Source organism: Triticum aestivum, chromosome 7B (genome assembly GCF_018294505.1).
Source record: "Triticum aestivum cultivar Chinese Spring chromosome 7B, IWGSC CS RefSeq v2.1, whole genome shotgun sequence".
NCBI lineage: Eukaryota > Viridiplantae > Streptophyta > Magnoliopsida > Poales > Poaceae > Triticum > Triticum aestivum.
In genome coordinates, this window is record NC_057813.1 from 242,823,149 (window position 1) to 242,834,652 (window position 11,504).

The 11,504-nt window shown below is 43.3% G+C and overlaps 2 protein-coding genes and 1 long non-coding RNA gene across 7 annotated transcripts; 1 reads left to right on the top strand and 2 right to left on the bottom strand.

Moving 5' to 3' along the window:
• The first annotated feature begins 1,383 nt into the window (after positions 1 to 1,383).
• On the top strand, positions 1,384 to 4,768 carry LOC123157043 (uncharacterized). Of its 3 annotated transcripts, none has more exons than XM_044575273.1 (5): positions 1,384 to 2,180; positions 2,273 to 2,592; positions 3,890 to 4,141; positions 4,300 to 4,375; positions 4,478 to 4,768. In XM_044575273.1, the coding sequence occupies exons 2-4, from the start codon at positions 2,473 to 2,475 to the stop codon at positions 4,309 to 4,311; spliced, it is 384 nt and encodes a 127-aa protein (XP_044431208.1). In that variant the 5' UTR covers positions 1,384 to 2,180; positions 2,273 to 2,472; the 3' UTR covers positions 4,312 to 4,375; positions 4,478 to 4,768. The 3 variants fall into 3 exon arrangements, with proteins under 3 accessions (XP_044431208.1, XP_044431209.1, XP_044431210.1); XM_044575274.1 differs by having other exon boundaries at positions 1,384 to 2,147; XM_044575275.1 differs by having other exon boundaries at positions 1,384 to 1,970.
• Positions 4,769 to 5,475: 707 nt separating this feature from the next.
• On the bottom strand, positions 5,476 to 7,030 carry LOC123157045 (uncharacterized). Of its 3 annotated transcripts, none has more exons than XR_006478661.1 (4): positions 6,334 to 7,030; positions 6,174 to 6,243; positions 5,912 to 6,007; positions 5,476 to 5,799 (listed from the first exon to the last, which is right to left on the bottom strand). It is a non-coding gene; the product is annotated as an uncharacterized lncRNA (long non-coding RNA). The 3 variants fall into 3 exon arrangements; XR_006478659.1 differs by having other exon boundaries at positions 6,551 to 7,028; XR_006478660.1 differs by having other exon boundaries at positions 6,174 to 7,030.
• A 2,154-nt stretch (positions 7,031 to 9,184) lies between these two features.
• Positions 9,185 to 11,021, bottom strand: LOC123157921 (uncharacterized). The gene is made up of 3 exons (XM_044576108.1): positions 10,770 to 11,021; positions 9,766 to 9,838; positions 9,185 to 9,602 (listed from the first exon to the last, which is right to left on the bottom strand). Exons 1-3 carry the CDS (start codon positions 10,784 to 10,786, stop codon positions 9,378 to 9,380), a joined length of 315 nt encoding a protein of 104 aa, XP_044432043.1. The 5' UTR covers positions 10,787 to 11,021; the 3' UTR covers positions 9,185 to 9,377.
• Between the last annotated feature and the right edge of the window lie 483 nt (positions 11,022 to 11,504).

Below are 11,504 nucleotides of genomic sequence, written 5' to 3' on the forward strand. Positions count from 1 at the left end.
CGTTTTTGGGACAAGCGGGCCTTGAAAAACATCATGACATGCTGTGTTATTCTTCACAATATGATTCTTGAAGATGAGAGAGGCATGAACTTGGAGTTCTTCTAAGACAATGCGGGTAGCGTGTCAAACCAGTTAGAGACCCTAACTGCATTAGAGCTTTTCTTCAGACATACAAGGAGATTGAAAATGCAAACACCCACTTTCAGCTTCAGGAAGATCTTATTGAGCACCATTGGCAAATGGCTGGACAGTAACAAAACTCACTTTTCTATTCATTTTCATTTAATTCATGTGTGATTTGTATTCGAGACAAGTTTTATATTGCATTATTTAGTTTGCTTCAGTGATTTGAATAATTATTTGTAATATGGATGATTGTTGTATTGTGTTGTGGTATTGATATTTTTTTCAAATAATTATTTGTAATGTGGATGATTGTTGTATTTGTGGTGGGGTTTTGATATTTGCAGGCCGACGGGAGCGGCGCAAGAGCAGACCCCGCAAAGCCGACCCGTAAAAGAGCATATTCCGTGAATATCCTTTTATACGGGTCCGTTTTACAGGGTCTGACTCTACGGCCGACGGCGCCGGCCCGCAAAGCCGTTTTTCTGTGAACTGCAAACACGCTTCGCGGGTCGGTGTTATACAGGTCTGCTAGAGATGCTCTAACACCCTTAAGATAGATAATAAGGTTGCCTACCATCCTAAGATAGACCCTGAAGGCTTCCCCAGTGAGCCGGCGACTGCTTCTTCCTTCCTTCCTTCCAAAATGAATTGACCCAAAAACTATTCTGAGGCGACTTACAAGTAGCTATTGTAAAATAAATAATTCATGTTACATTTTTAATATGAGCACTCATGTATGTTATTCCATGGAGAAAGAGAGGACACTGGTCACGCTATATCCTCTATATCTAATAGCAACCCTACTAACTCATTTCTCTCAACATGTAAGCATGCCATCTTAGGATGCAATCGTACATATGAAAATTGTCATCACATGCAAACATGCATGATAATCTTCTATATCTAAATAGCTAGCCCTCACTAACTTATTTTTCTTCATGCAAGCATGTCATCTCGGCATGCAACCATGCATAGAAAAAAAATCCCATCACATGCATGATAATTTCTGCTCTATTATGCTATTTATACAATTGTTATAGTGATTGGCGATTTTACGGGCCGTCCATCTACTGTGATCAAACCGTGGAGAGACTAGAGTTACGAGACTAAAATTACAAATAGTGGTGGGGCCGTTACAAAAGTAGGGTGGGGCTAGTCATTTTCTAAAAGGGTAGTTCCGTAAAATTTAGTCAAGGCCAAATCGTGTTCGCACCCTCGCTGTGTGGCCCGACACTTCTGGGTCGCTCCTGATTCTAAAAAAAAATCTGGGTCGCTCCTCCACTCTTCCCGTAGAAAACTTGTTCGAGCCCTTGTTTGAAGCAGCAGGGTAGGATAGGGCGGAGCCGCCGGTGACCCCGGCGGTGGCGGTGGCAGCGGCAGAGGGGGTCGGCGAGTATGGCCGCTGGGGCGAGGAGGCGGAGCCGATGACCCCGGCGGTGGCGGCGGCAGAGGGGGTCGGCGATGATGGCCGATGGGGCGAGGAGGCGGAGCCGATGACCCGGGCGGCGGCGGTGGAGGGGTCCCAGGGGCTCAAGGATCGACGTCTGATGCAGCCGTGGTTCCTCGTCGTCAAGAGCTAGATCGAGCGCACGGCGGTGTAGCCGTTCAGAGGAAGAGGAAGAGCAGTAGAGCACCCTACGCAGGTTCGGCCGTGGCGTCACGGAGGAGACGGAGAGAAAGGGCACCGGTGGCCCCGTGAAGGTCGAAGAGGTCGACGCCTCGTCGTGCAGCGCGCGATGGTGGACCGATGGGCGTCCAAGAGGCACTTGACCTTGCCGGATCACGCTGCTGCTAGCGTAATCCAGGCCGGATCTGTGGAGAGCCCGGCGCAGCACCGTCTACAGGTCCATATCTCTTACAGTCTTACTCTACCTTATTCCTTGTAAGTTCACGGCTTCCATTGCTCTTCAGTTCTGGTTAGTAGTTGGAAACTGCAAAAGTATCTGACGAAGCACATGAGCTTTTCACAGTGGCCATGTAACTAAATTCTGAATGTTGCTTCGTTATGCTTAATGGAGCAGGTGGGCCACTCCCTTTTGTCTAAGATTTTGCAAGTATGTGATATCTGTATTATGTAAAACAGGTCATGACTGATTCTGCAGTTGCTGATTCGATTTTTTTTTTTTTGCTTTCAATGCTTTGTTAGATTGATAAGGGCCGGAGCTTCAATGAAGAATCTACTATTCAACACACAGCCCAACTCGACAGGCACTAGCCATGTCAACAGGCACTCAGGGGCATGCTCGCCTCGGCAGTCATCAAGGTGGCAATAGGACACTTGAATTCTACCATTTCAGGCGAGATCAAGCTGCACAGGAATATGAGGAATGATCCGATCTGGAGAACATGAAGATGACGCTGGAGTCGGTGGACGCTGTGCTTCTGTGGCTGAAGCAACTTAAGGATGCCGCGAACGACATCTCTCACATGCTTGAAGATTTTGAAGATGAAACCGACCTCAACCTGGTATGCAAGATTCTGATTTGGTCACTATCAATCTTGATCTGAATGTTGTTGTTTAATAACATATGATTATTTTTAGATAATGAACTACATCTAAAACTTCTTTATGTACTGAAGTAGATCTGAACCTCACTGTTGGAGTTCATCTTTGAGTCGATGTTAAGTAAAAGCTACTTATACTTGTTGATGCCAAGACCACCTTTTCATTCCTAAATGTCCCTGTTTTCTTATGTTTCACAAATAGTAAGCTATGTCCACAAATATCATGATTTGATTGAGGGGAAAGTGAAGTAATACTAGTCTGGTATCCCAAGTATAATATCAGTTTATGCACTGTTTTTTGTCAAGCACCTGATTGAAACAAGACAGAAGGACCAAAATCATCTACACTTGCTCACTAAGTAGAAATTTGCTACTGCAACCCTTCTGGTTTAGGAAAGTGATAGTTTTCAGAAATTGTTTAGACGGAGGGAAGAACATACAACATATCCCTTTATTCTGCACATTAGTGTCCGATGGAGCAGTTGTAGGACATTGTTTTTTCTCTTTGATGTTCTTTTCCAGGTGAAATCCATGGCTGCTTCCTAAAACTTAAAATCTGTAAGCAGATGTTTCAATTGCCAAAAGATGGTTGTTGTTCTGCGACTAGACTGACCATCCAGCTTTAAATTTTAGTGAAATCTCAAGATATTGCAATTGAACTCTTCTTAAGGTACTTCTTTGTTTTATCTGAACTCATTAAGATTATTTGCTTTTTCCTTGGTCTTTTGCGCATATAAAATGCCAGAGAAAATTCTGCCAATCTCTTTAATTTTCACACAAAGCTAAGGTGTTTCCCATTTACTCCCTTCGTTCCTAAATATTTGTCTTTCTAGATATTTCAACAAGTGACTACATACGGAGCAAAATGAGTGAATCTACAATCTAAAATATGTCTACATACATCCGTATGTGGTCGCCATTTGAAATGTCTAGAAAGACAAATATTTAGGAATTGAGGGAGTATAATTTAGAGACAAGCATCTTGTCAAAGCTTAGGCTTACAATGGAGACACCATCAATGGCAATTCCAAAGTTCCATGCCTGATCTGCCACCTCACGTGCTGAAATTAAAGGGGAAAGGAGAACAATGAGCACCCACAAGTAATATATTCAGCCAAATATATACAAGCATGCCTACACAATGCTAGTAATCATCATTGTGTAGAATGGCGCCATACATTGTGGAGCAAGGCCAGAACTATGTTTCTTCACCTACATTTGCACAGATGAGCAATTATTGTCTTCTTGCCTTTTTCAGGTATTTGGCAATGTTGGCTCTTGGGCTGCCCAATTGATCACTGAAGCTGGTGGCAAGGTTGTCTCCATCAGAGATGTCACAGGGGCTATCAAGAACTCCAATGGCATTGACATGGCCAAGCTGATGAAGCACTCGGCAGAGAACCGCGGGATCAAGGGCTCCGACAAAAGGCGACGCCGTCGACCCGACCTCGCTGCTCACGGAAGAGTGCGACATGCTCATCCCGACAGCTCTGGGAGGAGTCATAAACAAGTAATCTTCTTCTTCCTCGTCCCAGCTCACTTCATCCTATCTTCTATCAGATTAATGCTCTGAAGCTCAGTTAGAGTATCCTCCTGGCTGTTATTTTTTTCTGTATCTGAAAACATTTTTGTTAATATATAGTCCTTTCGATTTTCTTCTTCTCCTAGGGACAATGTTGATGCCATCAAAGCAAAGTACATCATCAAGGCTGCTAACCACCCAACAGACCTCGAGGCCGAAGAGGCAAGAACACCAACATTTTGGCACAAAACTAAGCTGCATTTGTTGACACATGCATTTCACACATTGACTGACAGTAGAGAAGTGTACATGTTCGTGCTGCAGATTCTGGCAAAGAAGGGCGTGCTGATCCTACCGGACATCCTGGCCAACTCCGGCGGAGTGATGGTGAGCTACTTCGAGTGGGTGCAGAACATCTAGGGGTTCATGTGGGACGAGGAGAAGGTGAATCGGGAGCTCAAGACGTACATGACCCGCGCCTCAAACATAGTTCTGATTATTTAGGCAGTGTATGGCGCCGTATAAAATGGACAGTAATTATGTATAGTATATCTTCAAAAACCAGAATTGGCTCAATTTGGAACAATGCCTGCTTTATATGAATTTCTTGCCCGCTTTGCACGCGTTGCTACAAGTGCATTACCGTGCCTCAGCCATAATCATCCTTAACAAATATGGCAATCACCTTTAGTATGGAACAGAAGAAGCATGCACAACCTATTTTGTCAATGAGCAAGTTTAGCGTATGTTTGTACATTGCTGATCTAGTTAGTAAGCAGAACTCTGTTATATTAAGTTATATTAAAACTAGCTAGAGGATCACAGCACCACACGTTGTCACAGCTTCACTTTCTGGAATGGTATGGTCGATGGCACCAGCCCCTCCTCAAGATGGAGGTCACGGGTTTGCAGGGGGCATGTTGGAGATTTTCAGATTTAATTGTTTGAATGTATCTTTATTTCATTTCAGACTGTGTCAAGTCTTGTGTACTACTCCCTCTGCTCCATCGGTTCACAATTATAAGATGTTTCTAACTTATATTTGTGTCTGCTCCATCCGTTTATAAGATGTTTCTAACTTATTTGTGTCTGCTCCATCCGTTTATAAGATGTTTCGAACTTATATTTCTGTCTGCTCCATCCGTTTATAAGACGTTTCTAACTTCTATTTGTGAACGGAGGGATACTAAATATGAGCTTCTATCTACAAACTTTTGTCCGCGATCTATTTGTGACGACTTCTCTCAAGGTAGGAGCCACTTTTGTATGTACACTTCTCTTGATTCGTTCTATGTTGTCAAGTTCTCATTCATTTGGTGCTCTTCTGTAATATTTGTGTTCGTTGATCATGGCCAAGTACATCAAATTGAATTTCCTGTTAAGGCCTGATGCTTACATCGAAACTGAACAAAATATATAGTGAAATAATCAAATGATAACAAAGCTTTGCACGATCCTCTGCACTTTTTATGCTAATCTGAATAATCTCACTTGAATCTAATAAAAATGCATCATCTTGTCTACAGCTTCTAACAGCCACCAATAAAAACTGATAATCTTATCAGCTCCTTTATCATCTCTTGTTGTGCAACATGCATCTTATCATGTTCTTGCGCCTTCCCTTCGATCTCTTCTAACCACCCATCCTGAAATTGAACAGTTTTTTAAATCAAAAATTGCACAGTGGTATTGATGTAAGCATATCTGTTTCGTACTGCTGCCTTGTGTATGGATCATTCTGAACATTAAAGATGATACCTGAGCTACTCAAAGCAGATGACACTGCCAGATTATTATTTTGAACTTTTCGAGTGAGAGTCAAAAGCTGAGTATCTAGAGTTCCATTCACTGCCTCTGTAGATTAATATTTGCTCATTGTCAAATGACAGAAGAACACAAGGAACAAGATCATACATATAGAGAACCACATAATTTAGGTCTGTATCTCTAAAAAGACTTATATTTAGGAACGGAGGGAGTACACGGTAACACAACGGATATTGGGGGGTAAGAACCTGACCTTTGCTCCAATTGTTTTTTAGTTACTTGGTTCCAAACCCTCGCAATCAATATTTCACCAAATCATTTCCCTGAAAACATCCCAAACATCCTTTACAAGATTGATATATATTCTATTTTTTGCTGTAAAACCAAGGAGTAAAATAACACAAGTTACCTACATGGTACAGTGGAGAGGCAGGATACAAATCATAGAAATAGCAAATTCTATGATCTAATACCCCTGGCATACAACCTCACAAATAAATTTGGAACCAATCGTGAGGCCAGCAGGGTCAAAATTAGCATTCATTTGGAATAATCAGCTCATGGTTATCCAGATTTAGCAGGCAGAATTGCGCATTTTCAAGCATGATATGAATCATCCTATGAACACACCTCGAGTTGGCAGCGACATCCTCGCATACTGAATTGCCAGCGGACCCATCGCCGGCATCACACCACCGTCGGCGCAGCGGTTCCGGAATTTCCACCACAGCTTCTTCGAAACACCGCAAGGATTTTTCAGTCAGGTGAAGCAGGTGATGGGCCACCGGTGGACGGTGTAGAAGAGTAGTGGCATCCTATCCTTCAGGCGAGGTGGGCGGTGGCCGGCGGCTCCGATCCCGCGGGTGAGGCTGGCGGCTCGGATCCCGCCAGTGAGGAGGGCGGCGGTGTTCGAGCGGACTGGACCGCGGAGGAGAGGGTCGTGCGTGAGGCAGCAGCGGGGATCCCGCCGATGAGAAGGGGGCGGGTGGATCGGAGGAGCTCTGATCTGGGGATGGGAGAAAGAGAAACTGAAAGAGAATACGGGGGTGGAGCAGTTGCTGGATGCGGGATAAGATCGTGGGGGCTGGATTTTTTTTCCGCGATTGACTAGTGGGGGGCCATAGGCGGCCAAGGGCTGAAAATTTGGAAAAGTAGTGGGATTGTTATTTTTAGTGAAGGGGGAAAAGGTTCCTCAAAAAAAGTGAAGGGGGAAAAGGTATTTTTGGTAAACACGTGAACTATTTTCACAAAATCAGAAAATATAATTCTTTCGGTGAGGGCACTTGAGATCGATATACAAGTGAGATAGGCACTTGTGGTCATTACGACTAAGATCGATAGTAGTGGGTCTGGATGACTAAGATCGGTATTTGTGGACCCATGTGAGTAAGAATGGTACTTGGACACCAACAACAAACATTAGTATTTGTGGTCTGAACAACTAAGAGCAATACTAGTGAGCCCAAACAGGTACGACCGATAATTATGGGTTGGGACGACTAATATCGATAGTAACAGCACGAACGAGTAAGATAGATACTTGTGGGTCCGGACAACTAAAATCGATGCTTGTGGATGAAAACGACTAAGATTGATACTTGTGAGCCCGGACGATTAAGATCGATACTTGTGGACCTGAACGACTAAGATCGATACTTCTCGTCTCGAACGACTAAGATAGAAGTAGTGAGCCCGAACGAGCAGGACCGACAGTAGTAAACCCGAATGACTAAGACCAATACTTGTGGGCCCGACGTCTAAGACCAATACTTGTGGTTTTGGACAATTAATATCAAAAGTAGTGTGCCCGAACGAATAAGATCGATAGTGTCCGATCACGCTAATAATACCATGGGTGGTCCAAACCCACAACTAGCACTATGGGTCACTCGAACCCAGAACTTAGCACTATTGGTGATCTTGATCTATAAGCATCATGATTGATTGTCCGGTCCCATAACTAGCACTAGGTTCGTCTGATCGTCCAATCTCATAATTATCATATGGGCCGTGTAATGCTACTACTAGCACCATGGTTCATTTGAACCCAAAACTACCCGTATGGGTAATCTAAACCAGCAACTACCATTAAAGATCGTCTTGATACACAACTATCACTACAGGTCGTGTGTGGTAATCTGAACCAGCAACTACGTACCATTAATGACCGTCCTGATACACAACTATCACTGCGGGGCGTGTGTTTCTTCTACTAAACTACAGATAGTCTTGACACACAACTACCACTATGAGTCGTCCGAACCACGGCTAGCACCATGGGTCATCTGGACTAACAACAATCGCTAAAGGTCATCCAGACCATGACTAGCACAAATGGGCCATACTGGCCCACAATTAGCACCATGAGTCATCCAATCCTACTACTAGCACTATGGGTCGTCCAAATCCACGACTACTAATATGGGTAATCTGGATCCACAACTAGCACCATGGGGCGTCAGAACCAGTACTACTACTATGGGTCATGTAGACTCTCAACTATCCTTACATATACTACCAACATAGAACTATCACTTGGGGCATACGGACCGACAACTACCACTTTAGGGCATGTGGATCCACAAATACCACAACGGGTCATCCGGATCCTCAACTACCTTGACAGATAGCCCCCCCCCCCATACAACTACCACCACAAGCCATTCCAACCCATAACTACCACTATGAGTCATCTTGGTCCACAAGTACCGCTACGACCCATCCAGACTCACAGCCAGCATGGAGCTAACGTGCACCTGAACCTGATCAACATTATTGGTTATTTTTTGCATGGAACATGTTGTTACAATGCTAAGATCTATAGTGAAGTTTAACTAACATCTCCTAAATTGGTACTCGTGGAATTATTTTTGGAACTTTTATTTTTCCGATTTTTTTCTGCATTTGAGCCAAAGATTGCTCCTTTATTTGAATTTTGCTTTTAGTTTTTTTCATGTTTGAGAAAACTTCTTCAATTCAGAAATCTTGTTTTCTGGGCAAATTTTGAGCCAAAATGGTCCTGAATTTGAATTTTGCTTCTGTCTTTTTTTATTCGCTAAAACTTCTAAAAACTTTCCCAGATTGAATAAAAAAAAACGCTAGTAGTGTGCATTTTTGAGAACTTTTATGGGAACTTATTTTTTTCAACAATTTTTGACCGAAAATGCTCCTGAATTTTAATGTGTCTAGTTTTAGTTCTTTTTGGCATAAACTTCTTCAGTGCAACGTGCAACCCGCTAGTAGTCTGCTCTCACACCGTGGCCATTAGGGAAAAGCAAATTAAAATCTCCAAAAATATATACCAGAAAATGAAATAAATCATGGAAGCGCCATGAAAAATAAAATGAAAATGAAAATCACTAAAAAGATTACATATTCAGAAAACAAGATCATGGATACATGATAGAGTTAGAATAACCTAACAAGTTCTCCGGAGGAATTGCTAGCACACAATTAACTATGAGGCAGAGGTAGACGGCGGTGGCTGCCCGGTGAGAAAGAGTTTGATGCCCGTGCTGTCATGGCAAGGCGCGAGGTAGACGACAGCGGCTGTCCGGCGATCCAACGAGACAGGAGGTAGACCTTGGTGGCTGGCCGGCGAGTTGGAAGTAAACAACGGTGGCTGAAGGTTGTCCAGTACAAACACTACTGCTACAATGACCACCCAAGACAGACAATAAACCTGCAGCCACAAAATCAAGTTTACATGGGACAATCAATAAATTTTAAAGATAGAACAAAAGGTCAATACTAAATCTGGTAGACTCCACGGGAAAAGGATCTGCTAGACTAAACACAACGAGTTTAAACTACATCTGATAAAATAGACTGCTGAAATAGAGTACCTGATGCTCACTGTTCAAATCGGTGGCTGCCTTAGTTGACGCCGTTTTTGCTGTCGTAGGGAATACACGAACTCTAATAACAATCGAGGATTATGAATAGTCTGAGAACGTTATCATAACAAGTAATATTTAACAACTCTTCAGAAATTGCAGAATCTCTGTAGTTTATCAAATATCTGAATTTTGATATGCTTAGTGGGATTTATTATCAGTGTTCTCTGTAGTTTATAAGCAGCAACTGCCACTGGGAATGGTACAAGTTGTAAGACATTTGTGAACTCTGAATCTGTGTCTGTTCTGAACTTCAAAACAAACACATGCAACTGAAGTATGAAACTGTTATTAGCACTAGTTAAGTTGTTCCAAGCCATAGTTTACATGTATGACCTGAACTTGTATGTGTATGCTGCAGCAAGATTTCAGTTGTTTGAACATGCTGATACAAGTAATCCAAAATTCAAGATTTCATTACTGAATAAAGGCTAGACAGTTAACAGAACTTTATACATATATGGCCTGAACTTGTGTATGTGTCTGATACAGGAGTATGACCATAAGCATACACAGTTAACAGTTGATTCTGGAAACTTTAAGGCTGCAATTTCTACTTGTGGGTTTGTGTGACAAACCAAATGTTCTCTGCTGAAAAAAAATCATATCATATCCCTCTTCCCTTGAGAGTTTTGTGTTGATGATGCCTACATGTCAAATACGTAGCAGCAGCAGCAACGTGCTACAGGCAGCAGCAGCAGCGTCATTGCAGGCATCGAGGACAACTCAAGTGCTGGACGCGGGCAGTCGCTAATCATGTGATTCGTGATTGCGGAAGTTGCGCAATGTAGCGAACGCACTGCTGGCATATCCACTAGCAATCTGAATCCTAGCTGCTAACTGAATTTTAGTTCAAGGTGCTGCAATGTGCAGTTGCTCCACACCTCCACTGCCAGCACAAGGTGTGAGGAGGGAAGGACGGAAGGAAGAGATGAGGGCAGGGGAAGATATACCTCTGTTCGTCCATCATTACGACCAAGCGCAGCCAGGACCTCCAAGACCACGCGCCGGCGTCGTCCCCTCCAGAACCTCACGGCGGCGGCGGCGGGGACGTACGTGGGCGAGCGGCCACTGCGACCAAGACCAGCCTGGGCTTCGCCTCTTGGACCTAGCGTCGGCGTCTTCGCCTGCAGGTCCTCGCGCCGCCGTCTTCCAGGTCCTCGCGCCGGCTCCCCCTCTCGCGAGGGTTAGCCAGATGCGCGGGTTTGATCAGCGGAGTACTAAAAAAACACATGACCATAATACCCTTATTGACTAAACTTAATTTTTTTAATTAACAGGTTAAAATCAACGGTGGAAAAAAATCGGTGGGGGAGTTACACGAAATTACAATTCATAACTCCCCAATCTCTACTTCTAATGAAGCAGTTGGTAGTCTCCGCCGGTCAATTTTCGTCCCACCACTTTCGTCCGGGGTTTTTTCGTAGGTTAACCGTCGTAGATTTTTTCGTCGCCTCCCCCACTTCATCGGTTTATTTTCACTTCACCCTCTCACACAACGAAAAAAACTAAACAGATCAGAACTTTCCATACTGACGCAAATTATTTAGTAATGTCTTTACGTAAAAGAATCAATCACAATCAATCTCTAAAGATCAAATCTAAATTAATTAATCTTCATAACGTTTGTTTCCTTCCGAATCACGTCCATAACTTTCCTTCCTTGTTTGGGCAGAAACTGTTTGGTA